Source organism: Thalassophryne amazonica, chromosome 18, assembly GCF_902500255.1.
Source record: "Thalassophryne amazonica chromosome 18, fThaAma1.1, whole genome shotgun sequence".
Classification (NCBI taxonomy): domain Eukaryota; kingdom Metazoa; phylum Chordata; class Actinopteri; order Batrachoidiformes; family Batrachoididae; genus Thalassophryne; species Thalassophryne amazonica.
The window spans coordinates 70,347,757-70,372,400 of record NC_047120.1 but is presented as its reverse complement, the minus strand read 5'-3'; the positions used below and the strand labels follow the sequence as shown (position 1 = coordinate 70,372,400).

General features: G+C 43.9%; 1 protein-coding gene and 1 long non-coding RNA gene across 3 annotated transcripts in view; one reads left to right on the top strand and one right to left on the bottom strand.

Annotated features, from left to right (window-relative positions):
* The window catches only part of unk (unk zinc finger), a 32,679-nt gene extending 8,276 nt beyond the window's left edge, over nucleotides 1-24,403 (top strand). The window contains exons 12-15 of one of the 2 annotated variants that reach the window (XM_034194544.1): nucleotides 21,579-21,764; nucleotides 21,841-22,026; nucleotides 22,120-22,380; nucleotides 23,789-24,403. In XM_034194544.1, coding sequence (XP_034050435.1) covers nucleotides 21,579-21,764; nucleotides 21,841-22,026; nucleotides 22,120-22,380; nucleotides 23,789-23,877 — 722 coding nt within the window. In that variant the 3' untranslated portion in view covers nucleotides 23,878-24,403. The remainder of the gene's footprint in view (nucleotides 1-21,578; nucleotides 21,765-21,840; nucleotides 22,027-22,119; nucleotides 22,381-23,788) is intronic. The other variant, XM_034194543.1, reaches the window with a different exon arrangement.
* LOC117531441 lies at nucleotides 7,360-21,692 on the bottom strand. The gene is made up of 3 exons (XR_004566625.1): nucleotides 21,562-21,692; nucleotides 12,529-12,539; nucleotides 7,360-7,371 (listed from the first exon to the last, which is right to left on the bottom strand). It is a non-coding gene; the product is annotated as an uncharacterized LOC117531441 (long non-coding RNA).
* Nucleotides 24,404-24,644: the final 241 nt, after the last annotated feature.

Sequence of the window (24,644 nt, the reverse complement as noted above, 5' to 3'; positions counted from 1 at the left end):
ATCAGCAGTGCAAAAAGTCTGCTGGTTCAGGTTAACCATTTCATGACAACTGTGTTACTGTGAAAATTACTTTATGATGAGTTATCCCTCAAAGGAACAATATTTTAGCAGGTGTTTTGGCTCACATGAACTTGGAAAAAAAGTGATGAATGACCATGCAGACGACCCGCGTCTATGTCTCTGATCACAGCGCCAAACTCTTTAATGGTATTTCAAATTCAATTTTTCAGTTTCAATTTATTTTCATTTATATAGCGCCAAATCACAACAGAGTTGCCTCAAAGCACTTCACACAGGTAAGGTCTAGCCTTACATCCCCCAGAGCAACAGTGGTAAGGAAGAACTCCCTCTGAGGAAGAAACCTCAAGCAGACCAGACTCAAAGGGGTGACCCTCTGCTTGGGCCATGCTACAAAACATAATTCACAGAACAATTCACGGACAAATATACAAGAAATGCAATTGGCGCACAGGACAAGAGGATCGCCAACACGAACACAACTCCCATCTCTGGATGGAGCTGCACCTTAAACAGAGAGAAAAAACAGAATCAGGCATCAGAAAGACAAAAAAATACAGTATAATTTGCCAGCATTAAACAACAAGAAAGACAGAAGAAATACTCAGGTGATCGCCGGCCACTAGCCCTAAACTTCACTAAAAGACCCTGAATTTAGGTAAAGTTGAGGCCGCGGCCCGCTCCAATTACTAATAAATAAATTAAGAGTAAAAAGCGTAACAAAACTGTACCAGTATGCTAGCCATATGAAAGGGAAAATATGTATTAATGAAAAGTGCAGGAAGCATAGTTTCATACTACACCAGTATGCTAGCCATACAAGAGGGAGAATAGATGCGTCTTAAGTGTGGACTTGAAAGTCTCCACAGAATCTGACTGTTTTATTGACGCAGGGAGATCATTCCACAGAACACGATAAGAGAAAGCTCTGTGACCCGCAGACTTCTTATTCACCTTAGGGACACAAAGTAGTCCTGCACCCTGAGAACGCAAAGCCCGGGCCGGGCTTTACGTTTAACGCTTTAAGGTTTAATTAGGTCAGCTAGGTAGGGAGGTGCCAGTCCATGAATAATTTTATAGGTTAGTAGCAGAACCTTAAAATCTGATCTCACTGGGACAGGAAGCCAGTGAAGAGATGCCAAAATGGATGTAATGTGGACGAATTTTCTGCTTCATGTCAAAAGTCTGGCTGCAGCATTTTGAACCAATTGGAGACCCCTAATGCTAGATTGCGGTAAACCAGAACATAGAACATTGCAGTAGTCCAATCTAGAAGAGATAAATCATGGATCAGGGTCTCAGCATCAGCCATAGACAGGATGGGACGAATCTTCACTATATTTCGCAGGTGGAAGAAAGCAGTCCTAGTAATATTTCTAAAGGGGAGGTGATGGTCTAGTGGTTAAGGTGTTGGGCTTGAGTCCAGAAGATCATGGGTTCAAATCCGCCTGACTGGAAAATCACTAAGGGCCCTTGGGCAAGGCCTTTAATCCCCTATTGCTCCCGGTGTGTAGTGAGCGCCTTGTATGGCAGCACCCTGACATCGGGGTGAATGTGAGGCATAATTATAAAGCGCTTTGAGCGTCTGATGCAGATGGAAAAGCGCTATATAAATGCAGTCCATTTACAATTTACCATTCAATGTGGAGGCCAAAGGACAACAAAGGATCAAAAATTACCCCAAGGTTCATCACTTTGTCAGTGTGATGTGTGACGCACGAGCCGAGGCTGAGCGTTAACTGGTCAAATTGATGCCGATGTCTCACTGTACCAAGAACCATCATTTCAGTCTTATCAGAGTTTAAAAGTAGAAAGTTTCTAGACATCCAACTTCTCACTGCTGCAAGGCAATCTTCTAAGGATTTTATGTGAACGAGATTATCAGCAGTTATCGGCATGTATAACTGAGTATCATCTGCATAGCAGTGAAAGGTAATCCCAAAATGCCACAATATGTGCCCAAGGGGTGCTATACAACCCCTGGCAAAAATTATGGAATCACCGGCCTCAGAGGATGTTCATTCAGTTGTTTAATTTTGTAGAAAAAAAGCAGATCACAGACATGACACAAAACTAAAGTCATTTCAAATGGCAACTGTCTGGCTTTAAGAAACACTATAAGAAATCAGGAAAAAAAAAATTGTGGCAGTCAGTAACGGTTACTTTTTTAGACCAAGCAGAGGGAAAAAATATGGAATCACTCAATTCTGAGGAAAAAATTATGGAATCATGAAAAACAAAAGAACGCTCCAACACATCACTAGTATTTTGTTGCACCACCTCTGGCTTTTATAACAGCTTGCAGTCTCTGAGGCATGGACTTAATGAGTGACAAACAGTACTCTTCATCAATCTGGCTCCAACTTTCTCTGATTGCTGTTGCCAGATCAGCTTTGCAGGTTGGAGCCTTGTCATGGACCATTTTCTTCAACTTCCACAAAAGATTTTCAATTGGATTAAGATCCGGTCATCCACAGTCCACGATTGCTTTTCCTTAGCCCATTGTGACTGACGTGGTCCTTCTTTTGATCGTCTCAGGATGTTGTCTTTTAGATAACACAAACTAATTGCAAGTGATATGCTAGAAAAGGACACAACACTTTAGAATAATTCAGCCTTAAGCAAGATAAAATGCACAGAGTTTTTAAGTTTATTTAAGCCTTCGACACAGAGCTTAGACAAACTGAGTCCTCTAGAGAGACTGAACATATGACAACCGCGCTCATCTATTTATTGGAGACCCGCGGGCATCGCTCCTCCTTCGACTTTTTATTTATTTCATTCCCAAGACATGGTTTTCTATTGGAAGCGTCCTCTAGTGAACCCTAAGCAGGTGTTAGGCCATTATTTCAATGTGACAAACGCTCCCATTAAAACGTGAAGGATTTACAACTGATTTTTTTAAAAGACCTTCAGCCACAGGTGCAGCTGGCCTGAGGCCCCCCGCACGTGGCCTCAGCCACAGGTGCAGCTGGCCCGAGGCCCCTCGCACGTGGCCTGCGGGAAAGCACCTAAAAGGCCTTGGAAAGCCCCTGACAGACTGAATGACTAATAGAGCCCTTTTTTTGGGTTGAACACCTGCTAGTTCAGCCAGAGGACATACAGTTCAGATCAGGACACTTGGTAGTTCATCACAGTTCAAATATGGACCTAAAAATTCTTCTACAGTCCCTCCTCTGGGACTCGAAAGAGTCCCATTACATCAACTATACTCTTGGGTTGTTTACTGACAAGACATCTTCATTTGTGCATTGCAATAAAAAAGAAAAACACATCACTCGAATTACTGATAACTCTGGTGCGGATATGAATATCAGTGATACTTCACACGGTAAATATATTGAAGTGCAGGTGAACCTACATACTAAGGCACAAGGTGATCAATTAGCTGGATTATATCAACGCAAGGTGACATTCAAACATTGAGTTTTGGTGTAATTCAAGGCACTTAAAATGGCCACATAAAACAAGTTACAGCAACCTCTTAATCATGGCAAAGTAAAGGCTTTACATTGACATCAGTGCAACCAATCATCTTCTGGCATCTATTGTCTCACTCAGCCAGAGGCTCCAACCCATTATACATGGTTCTACATATTATTTTGTTAAAGCGTCACACATTTATTTTTTTAAATGCATCAAATAACCCCTACGTTACCACTATTTAGTCAACCAATCAAGAAACTATTCTAAGGTTGCGCAGCTATATCTAGTTAAATGATAAACACAATAAATGGTTTCCCTTCATGTCCGTCCTTAAGTCATTTGCCTTAGTCAATCATATAATGGTTTTCATTATAGGCCATTTCTCAACATTCTCCACTTTGTTTTTCTTCTTTTTCAGCTTGTTTTCTAATGCCCTTTTTGGCCAGATGCCAAATTTAGGCGATGCATGTCTCTTGAGGCATGCTATAATTTAAGAAAAAGGGGTCCCTATGGTGCATCTTTACTACTAAATCTACAAACACGCCGTGTAAGGGTCCCCTTTTTATAACTTTGCAATGTGATATCTATGTGTACGCATTTAGCTTTATCTGTGTTACGCAGATGATGGTAAGGACAGACATTTACCCAACCTTCGTTACTAACATATATCCTTCTTTGTTTTTATTTACACTCAGATTTCTGAAACCAGTCCGCAATTCAAACTCAAGAACCAAGATCATAGTCCGTGTTCAGTGCCATTACGTCAGTCCGCGCTCCTCAGCATTTACTCAGCATCTGAAGTTTTGGGAGAAGTTGGGGAATATGGGGAGGTTGGCCTTTCAGGGGTAGTGGGGGAAGGATCAGGAATTCTGGCTTTCAGACAGTCGTGCAGTTCTCTGATGGATCTTTCCAGCTCCTTGTGCTGCTTGGCCAGGTTGTACAGGGCCCCCAGAGAATTCTTGCCCACATTCAGGGTGGTGGTGGCCAGCCCTAGCTGTTCCCTTTCCATATGCTCCATCATGCTGGCTAGCATGTCCATACTAGACTGAAGACCACACAGTTGAGTATGGAGGCCCTCCTGAGCACAAGAGATGTTGGCATTGTCACGGTGTATCCTTAACAGGTATGCAGCTGTCTGACTCAGTTGTGGCATGATTTCCTCAAATAGCTCATGGGGAATGTGATTTGTGAGGGGCAGGAGCTGCTCCAAGGTTTTTGGAACAGACTCTTGTGGAAGACGAAGCTCTCGAACCAAGATTGCCATGTCCTGTGGGGTGACCATGACCAGATTAAGGTTGTGCAGTCCAGGGGACAGGAAGTACAAGGGGGAAGGCATTTCGTGTGTGGGGGGAGTATTGTTGATGTCGCACAGGCAAGTGGTTGGGACACTCTGGGCATTTAGCAGCCTGTACAAAGCTCCCCTCTGTCCTGGTGGGTGAGTTCGACTAAGGTCCACCCCTGCTGATCCTCCTCCAGAGGTACTGGGCTGATCAGAATATCTCTCCTGCCTTGGGGGTGGAAAGCTGGGGACAGGTCCTAGCAGTGAATTGGGTCTAGGATGCACTCGGGCGGTTGCTGCATATGGCCGACCTTGGCTGCCTCCCCTGGAGGGTATCGTTGCCACTGGCACATGTGACTGTCTCCATGGCATCTGCGGAAGGGGTGTGTTCCTGAGTCCAAAGGGTCCTTCAGGTGATGGTGGAGTCCTTGGGCCGGCTCTTGCTGCAGGCAGATTCTGTGAAGCCGTCATCGCCAGGTGCTGGAACGATGAAGATCCTTCTGTTGCCAACTGGTTTAGCTGCTGGATGGAAGGCGGCTGTGGCGACCAATCATGTCTCGACCATCCCTCCTGTATATCCTCTTCTCCAAACAGTTCTGAGAGTCCAATCAGACTTGATAGAGGCAGATCAGGCATAGGTCCCTGATCAGGGGAGTCTGGTCTCTCAGCCATACTCCTGTGTCCTAGTAATATACATATACGTTCATTATTACAGCTCCATGTCATTCTTTCAGATATTGTCTATCCTATCCCTCATTTTTGTGGGTGCATGTGTGTGAATGTAAATGTGCGCGCATGTCTTCTTCCTCGTCTACAATATCACCAAGCACGGTCCATCCCAGTCCTCCCTATCTGGGGTGTACGCCACAATATTAGGGAGCTGGGGGCTGTCGGGGAGGATAATTGGTATTTCATCCATTTCCATATATTCTGGTTCTCTGTCTGTTTCGTTTGTGCTTTCTTCTAGGGCTCGGATGGCTAACAGTGGGAGCTGTCCTACTGTGGATGAAATCAATTTATTGACCAGAAATTTTATCAAGGGAATACCACAACATATTACCAGCAAGACCGTCACCCCTGTTAGTGCCAAGACTACACCTATCTGGTATAACCAGTCTTTCCATGATATCCACCCTCTCCTTAGAGTCCCAAACAGTGAAAATAGTGGGCCAATATTCATTCCATTCCCTACAATGTATCCAGAATCGTCAGTTTCATTTCTCCCTCCTATGGAGTTACTTAACAGTTCCTGTTGCATCTCTTCAAGTGTGATTAAGAGCTCTGTCAAATTTCCGTCTTCCCCTGTACGCATGGGAATAGCTGTGCAACATTCGGTGGCTTTGATCATAATACAAACTCCTTGTTCATCAGCCATCATCATCTCGATAGCTAATCTATTTTGCATTGTCATTAGCGAGGTGGCGTGCAGCTGTTCGGTTAAGGCTCCTACTGCTGCCAATGTCCAGTTCAGGTATCTTTGCTGATTATACCACAAGTAATTAATCCACTGCACCTCCTGGAACCTAGAACGGATTTTTGGAGTAACCCCGAACAGAGCCAATGCCCATCCCCATTTATCCGCGTCTTCATCTGCTTTAACTCTGCTACTGTCTATGGCTTCTAACTGTCGGGGTATCCCTTCTGGTATCCCGTTTCTTACTGTGACGTTGTAGTCTGTTTTAAGTGTCATTATTCCTCTTTTCTTACGAAGTTTCTGTGGCATGGGTTGTATTGAATTTGGCATTTCAATTACTGTTATAGCTCCTGTGAGCATCACAGGAGCACAAAGGCCTTTCCAATTAGGGGACAGCGATGACAGGAGTTTCCTTCTTTGTCCGCGTATCCAAAAGATGTCAGCTAAGGGTACCGTTCCCTTAGCTAAATTTGGAGTAGATACCCATGAAGCATGGGTGAGATTCAGTCCAATTACAGACCCCCCTGTGGCCGATACTATTTGTTCACACTGTATGCCTGCTGCTGGCAGGGTGTGACAGACGGTAATGTTCCATGCTGTTTTGGCCGGTTTGTATTCTTGCTGCTTTTGCATACACTGTATGTGGTGTTTTGGCTGGGTCGTCCCTACCTGCCAATCGCTTATGTATTGTGCTACTAAGACTTTAGCTATACAGAATGGGTGTATCATCCCTTTCTCTATTTTAATCATAGGTGGAACGGTTCCTTCTGTACTTAGAGGCACTGGACAAAGTTTACTGTCGGCAGCATATTTTTCATCACCTACTGCCATTTTCATAACACATTGTGTATAGCATTCTGCTTGGTCTGAGTTATGTTGGGGGCTCCTATAACAGTTGTTGATATCAGGTAGGGGTTTAGCCTGAGGTATCACACCCTTCCGGTGACAGGCTATGCAAGGCTTTTCACTGATCTGCCTAGCCGAAAATTTCAACCATTGGTAAAATAAATTGGTCTTCAACCCTTGTGTGCGGGCTAGGTCTGTACTGGGATCCCATCTCCCTAAGTGACTGCTTGTTTCTAGGCTTCTAATTGTCCTCTTTTTCCTTGGTTTGATTTTTACCCATTTTGTGGCTTCATGTACTGTAACAGTTACGTCTTGCTTGGTTTCCCTGCATCCTCCTTTATCACAAATTACCTCTATGTTGAGTGTTCCCTCCTCTTCACATTTGATGCTAATGGCTTCGCCTAATATGTAATCCCCCAGCTTTCCCTGTATTCCTATGTTCTTGTAGGCTTTTGATTTAATGTATACCAAATTATATGTTTTTCCTGTGTTTAGAATGCCTTGTTTAGTTGCTATTGCGGCCATGGCCACGGCACAGTCCGTTGTATGTTTTGGATGTCTATTTTCTCCCATACTGACCACCAGTAGTATTGTCAATCCCTTGAATAATTCCTTAATCATTGTTCTGGTGACTGTTGAGATGTGCTACTAGATGTGCTACTGAGTGAGCCGTCACTAGATGAGCTGTCACTAGGGATGTGTGGTGTATCTGTGCTTTGTCTGGGTTGTACTTCCTGTGGTTCTTCTGTCGGTAAATCTACTAAGTTGCTGTCCGAGTCTGATGTCTCCTGTGGCCTGTCTATCTGTTGGTCTGTATTTCTGTCTGTCTGTTGGCCTGCGTCTCCAGTTGTTTCTGAGTCTGCATCTGAGTCTGTCACTGCTCTATCTGACAGGGATCCACTACTCTCTGAAGCTGTGCGTCGTCTTTGTTCAATCAGTCTCTGTGAGCGCCTTGGCCGGTGTTCGCCTGGCTGCAGGGAGGCGTGGCCTTCCCTCGGTGCTTCTTCTGGCTGCAGGGAGGCGTGGCCGTCCCTCGGTGCTGCTGTAGGGTCTCTGGCTTCTCTTGCTTCCCCCCTTGGCCCGGCGGCTCTGCCAAGACGAGCCTGCCGAGGCCGCATTGGCGCTGGGCCACCAACCCTACAGCAGTGGTTTAAATGAAACCAAGTGTCCTTACCGTCTACTTTGACTGCTGTACGTGAGGCAAGAATAACTTTAAAAGGACCTTCTCGGCGGGGCCTGTCCCACTTCTTTTTGAACACTTTGACGTAAACCAGATCACCAGGCTGGATGCTCTGATTTTCGAGTGGAATCTCTGCTTCTCTGTCTTCTGTAGCACCTTTGACCTGCAAAAAGATAGTTTTGTGTATTTGGGTTAACTGTCTCAGATAATTATGCCATTCGTCTTGTAGCTGCTCCAGCGATGGTCCTTCGTAGGGTCCTCTCAGGTATGGAATAGGCATCGGCCGACCTGTAAGAGCTTCAAATGGTGTCAAATGGGTTAGTCGGTTAGTTTGTGAGCGCATTGACAATAAAGCAAGCGGCAACGCATCCAGCCAGGTTAGTTTGCCATTGCTGTCTGCTATGATTTTTGCTAGTTTGTTCTTTAAAATGCCATTAGCCCGTTCCACCGCCCCATTTGATTGAGGGTGATAAACACACCCAAACTTCTGTTTGATACCCAATTGTTTGAATGTTTCTTGTGTAACCTTGGCTACAAAAGCCCTACCGTTGTCAGATGAGATAGTATCTGGAATGCCAAATCTTGGAAAGACGTCTCGGCACAGAAATTTGGCTACCGTTTTATGGTCTTGATTTGCAGAGGCTACTGCCTCAATCCATCGGCTGAATCTGCATATCACTACCAAAACATATCTCATTCGTTTAACTCGGTTTTCAGCTCCCATGTCTATGAAATCCATCATAAGATGTCTGAATGGCCCATCAGGGACCGGAATGTGGGCTAAAGGGGCTGTGAATGATTTCAGGACATTGTACTGTGCACATACCTCACACTCATTCAACAAACGGTCCACTGTAGCTGCCATATATGGTGACCACCAGACCGCTTTTAGTTTGTTCATAATTTGGACTCGCGAACAATGATCGGGTCCGTGGGCCCAAATGATTGCATGTCGTAATAAATTGGTGGGTAACACAAAATGTCCATGACTACTGCGCCACAGCTTGTCCGCTGGCCCCTGACTGCGTGTCTCAATAGCGCCTCGTTTAACCCACATTCGTTTTTCTTCTCCACTGGCCCTACTTTGAGCCACTATCAGTGCGTCAAGTGAAACCAGTGGGGCACAATCTTGGATGGTTAGCAGGGGAAACATATTTTCTCCTTGTGCTCCTTTGCGAGCTGCGTCATCTGCTAAGTTGTTACCTTGAGCTATGATGTTATTATTCTTTTGATGACCTGCACATTTAATGATGGCTACCTCAGACGGTAATTGGAGAGCATGTAACAGTTGGGAAATCGCTTCTCCATGAGTGACAGGGGTGCCATCTGCTCTCAGGAATCCCCTTTGTTTCCAAATGTTTGCATGTACATGACATACGCCATAAGCGTAGGCTGAGTCTGTGTAGATATTAACACGTTGATCTTTAGCTATCTGGCAAGCCATAGTTAAGGCTTTGATTTCTGCCAGTTGGGCTGAACAAGGCTGATCAATTCCTTGGGACTCCAGTAATTCAAAGGTCTCGCCATCCGTGTTTAGTTTAACAATCCCCATACCTGCATGCAATCCCGCGGCATCCCGAAAGCATGAGCCGTCCACGAACAGGGTTAGATCTGCATCTATGGCGTGATTATACAAATGTTCTCTGGCTCTCAAAAATTTCTCTGTCTCTGCCACACAATTATGTGGAGTACCATCTAACGGTGTGGTCAATTTGGTGGCAGGATTCACCATGTGACAACGTTGTATTGTTATTTCTGGAGCGGACAACACAACTTCATATCCAGTGCGTCTAGCTTGTATTAAGACAAAACGTTGACTGGTTAGCAGGGCATGTAACTGATGCGACGTGTACAACGTTACTGCATGTCCCATGATTATGGATGATGCTTTTTGAAATGCAAAGGCAGCTGCTGCTAGACCCTGATAGCATGGTGGCAATCCTGTTTCAATGTTGTCAAGCTTTGTACTATAATAGGCCAATGGTTGTTTTCCTTCATTTGTTTCCTGCATTAGTACAGCACAAGCATAACCAGCTTTTTCAGTAACATACAAATGGAAAGGTTTCCCATAATCTGGGTTACCTAACGCGGGAGCAGATTGCATGTCTGTTTTCAGGGCCTCAAAAGCTCCCGTTGCCTCATCTGTCCAGACGAGGAGAGCTGCATTGCTTGTTTGCCCCACTGCTCTAATCATGGCACGCAAAGGTGCAGTTTTTATAGCATAATCACTAATCCACGGCCGACTGTACCCTGCCATCCCAAGGAATGAAAGCATCTGTCCCACTGTTTGGGGTTTGGGAGCCTTGATTATAGCCTCCACTTGGCTTGGGGCTATACATCGCGTGGTCCCACACAACTGTCTTCCCAAGTATTCTACTTGTTGTTTGCAGAACTGCAATTTGTCCTTACTTACTTTATGGCCTCCATCTGCCAGTGCATGCAATACAATTAATGAATCTTTTTCACACTGTTCTTGAGTCTCTGATGCAATATTTGTCTAATAGATTACAGTTTGTTCATGTAAATGGGGAATCTTCTTCACAGACTAAAGTTAATTATGGAGTTCCACAAGGTTCTGTGCTAGGACCAATTTTATTCACTTTATACATGCTTCCCTTAGGCAGTATTATTAGACGGTATTGCTTAAATTTTCATTGTTACGCAGATGATACCCAGCTTTATCTATCCATGAAGCCAGAGGATACACACCAATTAGCTAAACTGCAGGATTGTCTTACAGATATAAAGACATGTATGACCTCTAATTTCCTGCTTTTAAACTCAGATAAAACTGAAGTTATTGTACTTGGCCCCACAAATCTTAGAAGCATGGTGTCTAACCAGATCGTTACTCTGGATGGCATTTTCCTGATCTCTAGTAATACTGTGAGAAATCTTGGAGTCATTTTTGATCAGGATATGTCATTCAAAGCGCATATTAAACAAATATGTAGGACTGCCTTTTTGCATTTACGCAATATCTCTAAAATCAGAAAGGTCTTGTCTCAGAGTGATGCTGAAAAACTAATTCATGCACTTATTTCCTCTAGGCTGGACTATTGTAATTCATTATTATCAGGTTGTCCTAAAAGTTCCCTAAAAAGCCTTCAGTTGGTTCAGAATGCTGCAGCTAGAGTACTGACGGGGACTAGCAGGAGAGAGCATATCTCACCCGTGTTGGCCTCTCTTCATTGGCTTCCTGTTAATTCTAGAATAGAATTTAAAATTCTTCTTCTTACTTATAAGGTTTTGAATAATCAGGTCCCATCTTATCTTAGGGACCTCGTAGTACCATATTACCCCATTAGAGCGCTTCGCTCTCAGACTGCGGGCTTACTTGTAGTTCCTAGGGTTTGTAAGAGTAGAATGGGAGGCAGAGCCTTCAGCTTTCAGGCTCCTCTCCTGTGGAACCAGCTCCCAATTCAGATCAGGGAGACAGATACCCTCTCTACTTTTAAGATTAGGCTTGGTTATGCTGCTTTAGACGTAGACTGTGGGGGGGTTCCCATGATGCACTGTTTCTTTCTCTTTTTGCTCCGTATGCATCACTCTGCATTTAATCATTAGTGATCGATCTCTGCCCCCCTTCACGGCATGTCTTTTCCTGGTTCTTTCCCTCAGCCCCAACCAGTCTCAGCAGAAGACTGCCCCTCCCTGAGCCTGGTTCTGCTGGAGGTTTCTTCCTGTTAAAAGGGAGTTTTTCCTTCCCACTGTGGCCAAGTGCTTGCTCATAGGGGGTCGTTTTGACCGTTGGGGTTTTTCATAATTATTGTATGGCCTTGCCTTACAATATGGAGCGCCTTGGGGCAACTGTTTGTTGTGATTTGGCGCTATATAAGAAAAAAGTTGATTGATTGATTGAATAAGGAGATCATCCATATATTGCACCAATGTACTGGGTATGTCAAGGTGTTGTAAATCTTCAGCCAGGACTTTGCTAAAGATGGCTGGGGACAGGTTCAGTCCCTGAGGTAGCCGTGTATACGTTAGCTGTTGTCCCAGAAATGTGAATGCAAACAAATGTTGTGAGTCTGGGTGCACAGGCACACTGAAATAGGCTGAACACAGATCAATTACTGTGTACCATTTTGCTCCAGCAGGGATGCTTGATAGTATAGTATGCGGATCAGGCACTATAGGTGCATCCATTTCTATTATTGCATTGATAGGACGCAGATCATGTACCAGCCGATACTCTTTGGTATTGTTTTTAGGGATAGGGTAGATAGGAGTATTGCATGGGCTTGCAGTTTTTATTAAAACTCCAGCTGCCATTAGTCCCTTAATTACTGGTTTTATGCCTTCAATAGCCTGAGGTTTTAATGGATACTGCCTTTGGTGAGGCAGTTTTGCTCCCGGTTTTACTTTTATTTTTACTGGTAAGGCTGTTTTTACTAGTCCTACATCTGTTTTGCTTTTGGACCACACCACTGGTGGTATTTGCTCTAACAATTTCTCTTGTTGGGCCGATAACACCATCTGTCCCTCTGGTCTAGGATTGAGCTCCACTTTTTGAGCTATAGCCTCATCATTTACTTTTAAATTAATTCGTATAAACTGCTGGTCTTTTGACAGATGTACTTGTGGACTTTCCATGTTTTGCCATTCTTCAACTTCTGAGGCTGTCTTTACCATTGGACCTAGGTCATGGGATTCGTACTTTTCTGAGACTAAAAGGGTCACATGAGGCGTGGCATTCGGCACTTGATACCATTGTTGTTCAGCTGAAGTTAGCTTGACAGAAGCTGCGGCCCCTTGGGGGCCTAAATAAATTTCTGTGGTGGTTATGTGAAACAGCCGTTGATTCATCAATACATCCCAGCAGCATGCATAGTCAGTTTGTTCTTGTTTGGCATCGAACATCAGGGTGACATGTAAAGGTAAACTAGGTGTATATACTGCTTCATAGTGTTGTTCTGCCCAGGGCTTCCATTTTTCCCATTCCAGTTGGAGATTTGAATTTTGTGGTTGTAACTTCAGCCAGTATACCATGGGTTGCACAGGTCGGACCTTGTTTTCCATGTCCATAAGCACCATAATGTTGGTGAGTGCTTCGTCAGGAAAGTGTATCTGCAGTCCTTGATGGGTACACACTATCTGGGTTTGTAGCTTACATAAAATGTCTCTTCCCAGCAAATTCACAGGTGTATTTTGTGAGTATAACAGGGGTGCTTCAATTGTCTCATTCAATCGTTACAGGAAGTGGGCGTGTAAAAGGTATTATTTGAGTTTTCCCAGAGAAGCCGATGGTCTTAATTACAGACCCAGAGAGGGGGAGATGAGCGCCCATTTTCCCTATGCAAGAGTATGTTGCCCCTGTATCCACCATGAAAGGGAAATCTCTGTTTTGTATATTAATGGTGACGGTTGGCTCTTCCTTAGGTATCATCGAAATAGCCAATGCCACCGTTTCCCCCTCTGTCTTCTCTAGGCCCCCCTATTGCCAATAGGCAGAGGGTCCAACCCAAGGCCAGGCCGGACAATTTCTCATTCGATGTCCAGGTTGTCCACAGCTCCAACACTCATTAGAGGGTTGATCCCCTATTGGGGGTGTTGGTCCCATAGGCGGTCCCGCTTGACTGTTCCTGGGAGCTGAGTTCTGGAATCTGCTTCCAAATGAAGGTTGGCGAGATCCTCTTCGCCACCCTCCTCTTTGACCTTGAAAGTTCCGTGACTCTCCTCTCCACCCATGACTGTAGGTGGGTCCATTTCCGGGTGTGCCAGTGCTATGGTAGTGATAGTGATGCTCCACTGGTGCTGAGACTTCTCCTGCAGCAGTGCTCCCTGGGGGCTCTGTGTGGCTGTTACCACAGGTGCCTGTATGGTGGCGGCAGTGTTTGCCGTAGGGCCTAGGCTTGCCGGCTCAGAAGGAACAGGGGTCATCATTGGTGCCTGGGTCTTTGTTTTTTCTTTCTTGACTTTGGTTAGCTCTCCCAACTGCATCTGCACCAATTTTTTCGTCAGGTATTTTGCTGCATCTTCTTCTTTTTGTTTTTCTTTCTTGTAGATTTCAAGATGGTGACAAATATGCTCAGAGTATAAAGCCCAATTCATTTTTGATAGTCCCACAACTCCATCTAGGGCTTTCTGAACCTCATCTGGTAGAGCCTTTTTTACAGTTATTTTAAACAGGATTTCAGTTGCTGGAGAATGGTTCCATGCATTTCCTGTTTCCTCCGCCCATCTCTTCTGGAATCGGTGCAGGAACTTCTTTGGGCACTCTTCAGGTGTCCACTCCTCATCATCCAATTTAGAGGGATCCAAGACCTCAGGGTACTTTCTTCTCAGTCCTTCCCACATGGAGTTTCTATAGCGATTAAAGGGGACTTCATCATGTTGATTAGTGCCCATCATCTGTGTTAGTCCAACCTTTCCTGCTAATTCTTCAGTGTCATGTTTTCCCATGACATGCATTAGCAAGGCTTTTATGTCACCTAAAGACAAGGTTACCCCTGCAGTGCCTTCTTCTAAGGCAGTTATCCATCTCCCAGCTCCTTGGGTGATGTTTGGCAGCCTGTTGGCCAGCCCCACCATGTCTGTCCAGCTCCATGGGGTATACACATGATGACCATTTCTAACCACCAATGGGCATATGAGGTCTTCGTCCTCCTCTTCTTCTGTGGGGGCTCCATACTGTCTTCCAGATCGAGTGCGACTGACTGGTTCCAGGCAGTCCATCCAGTTGGTTATATTCTGTTCTAAAGCCGCTATGTCTTTGGCTACACATTGTTGTCTTTGCCTGAGTCGGGCCTCTTTTGCACTCTCAATGATGATCTCACCAGAAATTTTTCGGGTGGGTGGCTCTATAATGTGATTCCCTTGATTGGGCGTCGATTGTTGTAATATTCTTCTTTCCTCGGCGTCCCTATGTCTTTGTATTCTTTCCTTCGCTAGCCGAAGTTGCTCAGCTAGTTCTTCATTATCTCTTCTGGCCAGATCCAGTGTGTCACAGAAGCTCTTGTGCCACTCTTCGGAGCCTCTATAGCCTGTGAAGGTCCAGTCAGCTGACTTATGGTGGGAGGGGACGGTTTTCAGTGGACCTCGATGTGCAGGCGGAGCCTTCAGGTCTCTCTCTCTATCCTCGTCTGCCTCCGTGTCACTGTTATTTGTGGCCCCCCCTGCTGGTCGTGGTGAGCGACCACTTGCTTTCGGACTTGGAGACCTTGTATGATCCATTTGACAGACTGAGGACCTGTCTCCTTGTGGCTCTCGAGCTTTTAGTGTCAGTGTGAATTTGCCCTCCACATCCATGCCTTGGTCCTCTTCACGAGTTCCTAATACAAATTGTCCAGCTGTCCTTCCCATATCATGACGTTTATATGGGGGTGGCTCTGCTTCCCAGCTCGGTGCACTGGCTTTAGTGTCTTTGGATCTTTCCTCTGTCATTTTTTCTCTTTTCTGCTGTAGCCTCTGCGCTTCCTGCTTGAACAAGGCCAAAACTTCTTTTTCTTCAGTGCGTTTTTTGTTGTTATTTACGTTCTTCTGCTGATCTTTAATTTCTTTTTTCTGTATTTCTACCGCAACTGCTTCACACATCACCGGATCAAATGATCCCTCCAAAGGCCATTGCCTGCCCCCATGTGACCTTTTGTGCCACTTTCTCATACATTGGTTGGCCTTAGTGCGTTTTCATGGATATTTTCTTAGTACTAAGTCTAGCGGGGTACTTTCCCGACCTTGACCTTGAGAGTTACCCATGTAACCCTGACAAACGCTATGTGAGGTGTTTCTATGGTGTTCTGGTAGTCCCTCAGGGGCTGTCCTGATCCAGACGAATAACTTGCTGGCTGTAACACCTGTTTTGTATTTTAAACCCTTAAAAGGATTAAATTTCCAACTGTTATGCCCGTCTTCTTTTTCTTTAAGTAAATATGAAAATTTACCTGTTTCCCACCGAACCTTCCTTGGGACCACAGTCAGAGTCAACCTAGGAAACAGTTCTTCACCTAGATCGGTTGGTAGTGTTACTAAATGATTTAATGGTATGCTAATTTCTTTATTAGGATCAGCACAAAACAGCTCCAGCCACGGGGTTAAACCCTGATGCCACAGACGTCTTATCAGCAGCTCCCAATTAATTAGAGGGAATTGTTCTTTCTTTTGTTTCAGATTGATTACCTTAGTAATCTGCCATAATTTCTGATTGATCTCTTGTTCGTCCTGCCAATGTTCTGCTCCTACCCTGTCAAAATAGGTCCTTTCCAGCCAAAAATGTGTCCTGATTCCCTGGGTTTCGATGTCTCCGTCAGTCAAGTAATGTTCTGGGAGTATTGTTTCATCATCACTTAAGTCTCCCATCAAAGACTGTCCCAAGCATTGATCAGTCTGTCAGCTTTTTCACTATAATCTAAGCTTTAACTCTTTTGATTTATAACCAATTTTATTTCTTTACTCCTCTTACAACCCTAACACTTCCTAATGTCTTTGCTCCCGACTTTCTATTTTCCTTCTAATTTTTTAACTTTCTGCTTCTCGTCTTTTTCTGCTATGTTTGTTTATTAGTTTTCTTTCTTTGAAATAGTATCTACCTTCTCTGTATTTACATAGCAGTCTCTTCTCCTGTTTTTTTTCCCCACTGTCTCTGTTTCTCACTTTTTCTCTTTGCCTGTCATGCACCTCCCAAGTCCTCCTGTTGGGTCTAAACGCCTCCTCCTTCTCGTACTCTTTACATTAATCTTGTATGTCAGCCAGCCTGCAAGCCCTCACAGCTTTGCCTGCAACTCCCCGCTTACTTTTACTCTCCCACACACCAATTTTCAAAAGCTTTATACACAAAAATTATTAAAAACAACTTTCTATATATCTCTATCTAGACTTCTGCCACCCTTTACTCCGCGGCTTTAAACAACCTTTTTATTCACTTAACACCAATGTGTTCTGTTTAAGCATGTATCTCTTCTTCACGTTAGACAGCTTCTCCGGCGCTGCCAGCAACTTCATATATTATTTTTTTTACAAGCCCTCTTTGAGCGTACAATATTTCATTTACTTCTACGCCTTACCGCGCCTCGCGTGCGTATCCTGTGCTTATTCACCAGCTCCTCTCTGAGCATACAATATTTCATTTATTTCTACGCCTTACCGCGTCTCGCGTGCGTATCCTGTGCCTTTCTGCACTTTCTTCTACTTTTTTCTTCACTTACTGAGCTCCTCGTGAGCTTAATGTGCCTTTGCACTGAAAATACTCTCTTTTTCTTTTCTTATAAAAAAACTCATATTACTGTGTACTTAATTACTTATTCTTCTCCCACGCCCCACAAGCGTATATTTGGTGCCTTACTGCACTATTTTCTGCTTCATTAATTCTCATGTATTCTGCACTAACTCTCTATTTATTTTATTTTTTTTATAGTTTTTCTCTTTTCTTAAAAAATGACGTCCTTTATTGAGCTCTTTTACTTACTGTCAGCTGTGCTACTTTGCACTTTTCTCTTTAAATCTCTTTATCACGTACGGTATTTCTACTGCGCCCCCTCAGGCGCTTATCTTGTGCTTTCTCTGCACGTATTCTCTGTTAAACTCTTTTTCTCACTTATTTCACTTCAGTCTCTGTTAAACTCTTTAAATAACCTTGTATTACCTTGTATCTATTTGTCAGTATACTCCCCTAAATTAACCCCTACAGCGCATGCTATCAGCCGGCACGTTAGTAACGAATTTCAACACCAATTATTCCCCAAGCATCCAGGTTAGTTCTCCACGCACTCTTTTCCGCACCAGAGTTCATGAACATTCCTGACCTTTCACTCACACAGACATTCTTTTTCCCGGGAACACACACACCTTCTGAGCATTTTATCTACAAGGCCTGATAATTTTCAATCTTATCTTTTTTTGTCTTTTATCAATTTTCTTAGTCCAGGTTCTTTTGGGTAAGAGGCAATTAAAAAATATCACCTGTCAACTTGGGCGGAAATCCCGACTCACTCCTCCAGATCGTGCAGAAGTTACAAAAGGTTTCTGCTTATCTTTTAGTCGTGATCACTGTTATTTACGGTCTGGAGGGATGAGCTGGACTGCCCCAGGCTGCCGGAATGCCCCTGGACCCTCCTGAAGCTGGCTCGCCAAGTTCTGACGTGGTCCTTCTTTTGATCGTCTCAGGATGTCGTCTTTTAGATAACACAAACTAATTGCAAGTGATATGCTAGAAAAGGACACAACACTTTAGAATAATTCAGCCTTAAGCAAGATAAAATGCACAGAGTTTTTAAGTTTATTTAAGCCTTCGACACAGAGCTTAGACAAACTGAGTCCTCTAGAGAGACTGAACATATGACAACCGCGCTCATCTATTTATTGGAGACCCGCGGGCATCGCTCCTCCTTCGACTTTTTTATTTATTTCATTCCCAAGACATGGTTTTCTATTGGAAGCGTCCTCTAGTGAACCCTAAGCAGGTGTTAGGCCATTATTTCAATGTGACAAACGCTCCCATTAAAACGTGAAGGATTTACAACTGATTTTTTTAAAAGACCTTCAGCCACAGGTGCAGCTGGCCTGAGGCCCCCCGCACGTGGCCTCAGCCACAGGTGCAGCTGGCCCGAGGCCCCTCGCACGTGGCCTGCGGGAAAGCACCTAAAAGGCCTTGGAAAGCCCCTGACAGACTGAATGACTAATAGAGCCCTTTTTTTGGGTTGAACACCTGCTAGTTCAGCCAGAGGACATACAGTTCAGATCAGGACACTTGATAGTTCATCACAGTTCAAATATGGACCTAAAAATTCTTCTACATGACCTTGTTTTTTTTCTGTTTAGGTGTTAATGATGGCTTTCGTTTAGCTTTTCTGTATGTAAATCCCATTTCCTTTAGGCAGTTTCTTACAGTTCGGTCACAGACGTTGACTCCAGTTTCCTCCCATTTGTTCCTCATTTGTTTTGTTGTGCATTTTCGATTTGACTCTTTGATGTCTTCCTTTGTCTACCAGTATGTTTGCCTTTAACAACCTTCCCATGTTGTTTGTATTTGGTCCAGAGTTTAGACACAGCTGACTGTGAACAACCAACATCTTTTGCAACATTGCGTGATGATTTACCCTCTTTTAAGAGTTTGATAATCCTCTCCTTTGTTTCAATTGACATCTCTCGTGTTGGAGCCATGATTCATGTCAGTCCACTTGGTGCAACAGCTCTCCAAGGTGTGATCACTCCTTTTTAGATGCAGACTAATGAGCAGATCTGATTTGATGCAGGTGTTAGTTTTGGGGATGAAAATTTACAGGGTGATTCCATAATTTTTTTCCTCAGAATTGAGTGATTCCATATTTTTTTTCCCTCTGCTTGGTCTAAAAAAGTAACCGTTACTGACTGTCACAATTTTTTTTCTTGATTTCTTATAGTGTTTCTTAAAGCCAGAAAGTTGCCATTTGAAATGACTTTAGTTTTGTGTCATGTCTGTGATCTGCTTTTTTCTACAAAATTAAACAACTGAATGAACATCCTCTGAGGCCGGTGATTCCATAATTTTTGCCAGGGGTTGTATAAAGGGAGAAAAGCAGGGGGCCTAAGACAGACCCCCGTGGAACCCCAAATTTCATGTCACTATGGTTAGAGGTAGTGTTACTGTACAAAACACAGTGAGAACAACTGGTCAAGTATGACGTCAGCCATGCAAGGGCACTTCCACTAATCCCAAAATGATTCTCCAGCCTGTTGAGTAAACTATGATGTTCCACGGTATCAAATGCAGCACTGAGATCTAACAGCACCAGAACCGTAGTGGTGTCTGAATCCATTGTAAGCAGAAGATCATTCACCACTTTAGTGAGAGCCGTCTCTGTGGAATGAAATTTCCTAAAAGCAGACTGCAGTGGCTCAAAGAGATTATTCTCAGTAAGATAGTCTACGAGCTGCCGTGACACCACTTTTTCCAGAATTTTAGAACAAAATGATAGATTTGATATCGGCCGATAGTTTTTCAATACACTAGGGTCAAGATTAGGTTTCTTAAGTAATTGTTTAATCACTGCAGATTTGAAACATTTAGGAACAGATCCAGAAGTTAAAGAAAGATTAATCATTTCCAGCACAGTCGGCCCGAGAGTGGACCACAGGTCCTTAAACAGTTTTGTTGGTATAGGATCAAATAAACAGGTTGTGCTTTTTGTTGACATTACGAGTTTTGTCAGCATGTCTAGTGAGATACTATCAAATTCTGTAAATCTAGGTAATACCTCAGTAGTGGCGCCCACCTCAATAGCAGGGTGTAGTGGCTGGATTAAGGCATGCCGGGATATGTTTAACCTGATGTCTTGTATTTTCTTCCCAAAGTAATCCAGGAAATCTTGTGCTGTAAAAGGAGAGCGAACTACAGGTGGTTGTCCATGCATAAGTGTTGCCACCGTGTCGAACAAGAACTTTGAGTTATGCTTGTTTTTGTTGATCAAATCAGAGTAGCAGGTCTGCTTTGTAGCCAATAATGCATGCTTATAGTCTAAGATAGCATCACGCCACGCAAGGTGAAATACTTCTAATTTTGAACAACGCCATTTCTGTTCTAGACCTCTTGTTTTATGCTTGAAGTCACGCAGATAATCATTGAACCAAGGTGACTGTGATTTGGGGGAGTGCGTTTTTAACACAGGTGGTGCAATCATGTCGAGTGTAGTTTTGAGCACTGAGTTTAAACTATCCACAAGTCTGTCTACTGACTGGGTATTTGTCAAATGTGAGGCTAAGACATCAGGCAGTCTAGCTTTGAGTTCAGTCTTAGTTGAGGAGTTGATGCATCGCCGTAATGATATATAAGGTTGTTGTTCCACTAAACATGGCAGCAAAACTGTAAACTTAATAAGTGAGTGATCAGACACCACTGATGTAAGAGGCATGATGTCAATATTCATGACAGCAATACCACGTGCGAGAACCAGATCCAGGGTATTTCCACTAATGTGCGTCGAATCCCGAATGCATTGCCGAAATCCTAATGCATCCACAATTTCCATAAATGATTTGCAAAGGGGATCAAAAGGCTTATTTATATGAATGTTAAAGTCACCAAAGATCAGAATGTTATCTGGATATTTGGTATTAATTTTCATTACTTCATATTGCATATTTAGTCTGATAACACTGTTTGTATATTTGCCATGTGAGTTTCTTAAGAATTTTTCTGGCTGTGGTTTTTTTTTTATGTGTCAGGCTTTACATTGTTTAAAAAACCCTCTTGTTCTGTGTTGTCACAGTGTTGCTGTCGTCCCTATTGTGGTGCACTGTCACCCCTAACGTGACATTTGTGACATACAATCCTGATGACTTAAAAAAAAATGTAGCCTGTTCTCTGGAACTGGTTCTGGATTTCCATCTCTTGTTTAGTTGATCGTCAGCTCACCTGTGTGTTTTTAACTTGTATTGAACTGGTCACAGATGTTCACGCAGTGGTACGACTCGGCGTAATGAAACGTAATTTATTTTTGCAGGAGGCAGCCAGCTGCAGAGTTCTGCTCCAGTCAATATCCCAGGATCCTTCAGCACCTCCGCTCCTTTCAGCTCACCTTCACCTTCTCCTCCAATCAGACCACACGCGTCCCCATTCTTCTCTCCTCACCTGTCCCAACCTGGCCAATCAGAGAGCAGCTTTCTGGGACCATCTCACAGCTCCTTGGGTGGGTGGAACTTGATCCAAACACATGGCGGTGTGCAGTGATGTTGCTGATATCAGCCTTATAATGTATTTTGTAGGTCTGAATGGTATGAGTTCTAATATCTGGGAGCACTTCCCATCAGGCCAGGGTTCTCCTGGCACACCCCCTGCCCTGCTGCCCTCTGGGCCCTGTGCAGAGACTGCCAGGCTCAAACAGGAGCTGGAGGAAGCTCATAGGGCGCTGAAGCAGTGGGGTCACAGCTGGAAACACACAGCTCAGGTAGGTAGGTAGTGATGCATGTGCACTTTTGGTGTGACGCATGTCAGCGCACGATGCAGCCGGTGGGATCACGGACGTTACGCATTTCCTCCTACAGTCGTGGGCCACCCTGAAAGCAGATGCAGAGGAATCCCGTGGCCGCACCTCTCGATTAGCCATGGAGGCGGAGAGAACGAGGCAGGCCGAGGAGGAGGCGCAGAGACAAGCTGCTCTCCTGCAAGAGGCCCTGGAGACCTTGAGGAGCGGAGACAACCCCCATCGCGCGCTGCACCAGCTCCAGCTTCTCCACAGGCTGCCTTTGGAGTCCGTCCTCAGCCTGCAAGATCAACTGTGCAGCTGCCTACACGCTGTGGAACAGGTACAAGCACACAGAAGAGTAACGGGCAGGAGACCACTGAGATCAGCCAACGTCGCAAATACAAAGGTGTCACTGAAAAGGCTTTTTCTTGATCTGTTGTGTGGTGGAGGAACCCATTGCTCAAATCTGATTTGTAGAGTATATTATAATCTCACTGGGCTCTTTAATTCATCCAGATTACAGGGACAAACGAACTGAAATGGACTTTCTAGGCTGATCTGTAACCTGGACATAAGGAATGTCTACTGAACATTTACACCAGCCACAGTCTGTAAAAGTGCTGAACAGTTTCAAATACCAAACGGTTATTAAGTGATCCTAAATTTCAATTCCCTATTTATTCATAAATTGTCAAATCATAACATCCTTGCACCAAGATGCTTTATACCAGCAAGGATTAAACTGTACATGCCACGTAAGCAGGCACATCAGCAACAGAGGTAATAGAGAAACACACTCAGATGATGGTCCTCATGTGGATCTCCTGAAAGTAACTGTGTGTTTGACACAGTCATTGCAACGGTACCCAGGAACTCTCCAAAGAGATCTATGCTGCGTTCACATGTCAGCGTCAGAACAGAATTTCTGTCATCTGTCACAACAAACTGAAAGTGTGACGTGAGAAACAGTTATTTTTCAATGCTAACAGCATGGGCAATAATTTACTTAATGAGAAGAACCAACAGAGTTTTAATGTTTTGCACAGTGTTACATTAAAACAGGAAGCCCTGGCCCTGATGGCATCTTAAAAAGTGAACTTTTTGTGAGGTTAAAGATCATCTGGTAATATCAGAAAAATGGTTTAAAAAATGTTTAAAACCAAGCAACTCTCTGCACTTAAATTAGCCATCTTTCGCAGTCTCTTTTATCTTCCTCATTAAAGATAAAACAACATTCATGCTTCTGTAAGCAGCAAAAGTTTGATTTTTTTTTTTTAAAGTAAACTTTTGATGGGAAGTGCCGTCACGGTGCGCAGCTGCTGCGGTCACACCTATTGAAAATAATGGAACATCCGGCTTTCTGTCTGCCGCTTCCTGCTGACGCGAAAGCAGCATTAGGGTTGCTAACACATTGATTTTCTCTCATTTGCTTGGGGGTGTCACGGTGATCTGATACAGATCCACATGTTCAGCACAGGTGCAAGTCCAGATCACCTCCGAATTACCCAGCATGCAAATATTACCATGTTAGCATGATAACCTGACAAATAATTAGCCAAAGTAAACTTTATAGGACTCTGCAACATGCATTGTTGAAATATGTTAATTATGAGTTTAAAACAAACATGACCACGTGAGCACGGCACGAGAAGATGAAGCCTCTCAAAAAGTGATAATAAAGGGGTGGGGGGGGGGTCTTATCAGATTATCATCTGGTACTAATTAATGCTTGCACTTGATTCCTGGAGGTGGTGTACAGGAAACAGCGGCAGAGCTGTGTGACGTGCGGCGAGCAGGGTGTGGTCTCTCTGCTGTGTGGTCACGGACTGCAGTGTGACAGTTGCTCCGCCTCCACAGAGTGCCCCCTCTGCCCCGAACAGACTCTGGACCAGCAGCTCTCCTGACCTCACAGACCGCCACAGCACGGATTCCAGACCAGTCCGTCCTGATTCCACCGACACCAGCCTCTCATTCGTCGTTCAGAAAACCGTGGAGGTCAGTCTGGTTCCAGAATGAACACAGGTTCGATTTCGTACCTTTAAAGACGATGTTCACTGATCACTGAGCAGCTCCATGAAAAACTCTTGATGGTGAAGTTTAGGAATCTTATTTTGTCTGTTATGTAAAAAGCAAAGCGGCAACTTGTACTCATGAAGTCTTTGGACCAACGTCACTGTTCTTAACCTTGTTCATGATTTGTTAAAACTAACTTGTTGATGAAATGTTCATCAACATCATTTATATAAAGTGGCGGTGTTCTGTCGAGATGAGGTGCACCGTCGAGATGAGGATCCTCGCGTAACTGCATATGTGTGCCCTGAAAAAATTACTTGACAAAGTTCGCTTATTTTGATCGGCAAGTAAATGTATAAATTGTTCATCCGAGCGTAATAATGTATAAAATCTACTCACTATAAAACGATAAGTATTTTTAACCTGGAGTTAGCTTATTTCGACCGGCAAAATATACACATACATTTATGCTCCTAACGTAAAATACAGAAAATGTTTTACTTACTAGGCTATAAATACACTGAATACAATAAAAAAAAAACAAAAAAAAAAAAACTCTGACTCGGAAAAAACAAAATAAAATGCGCATGC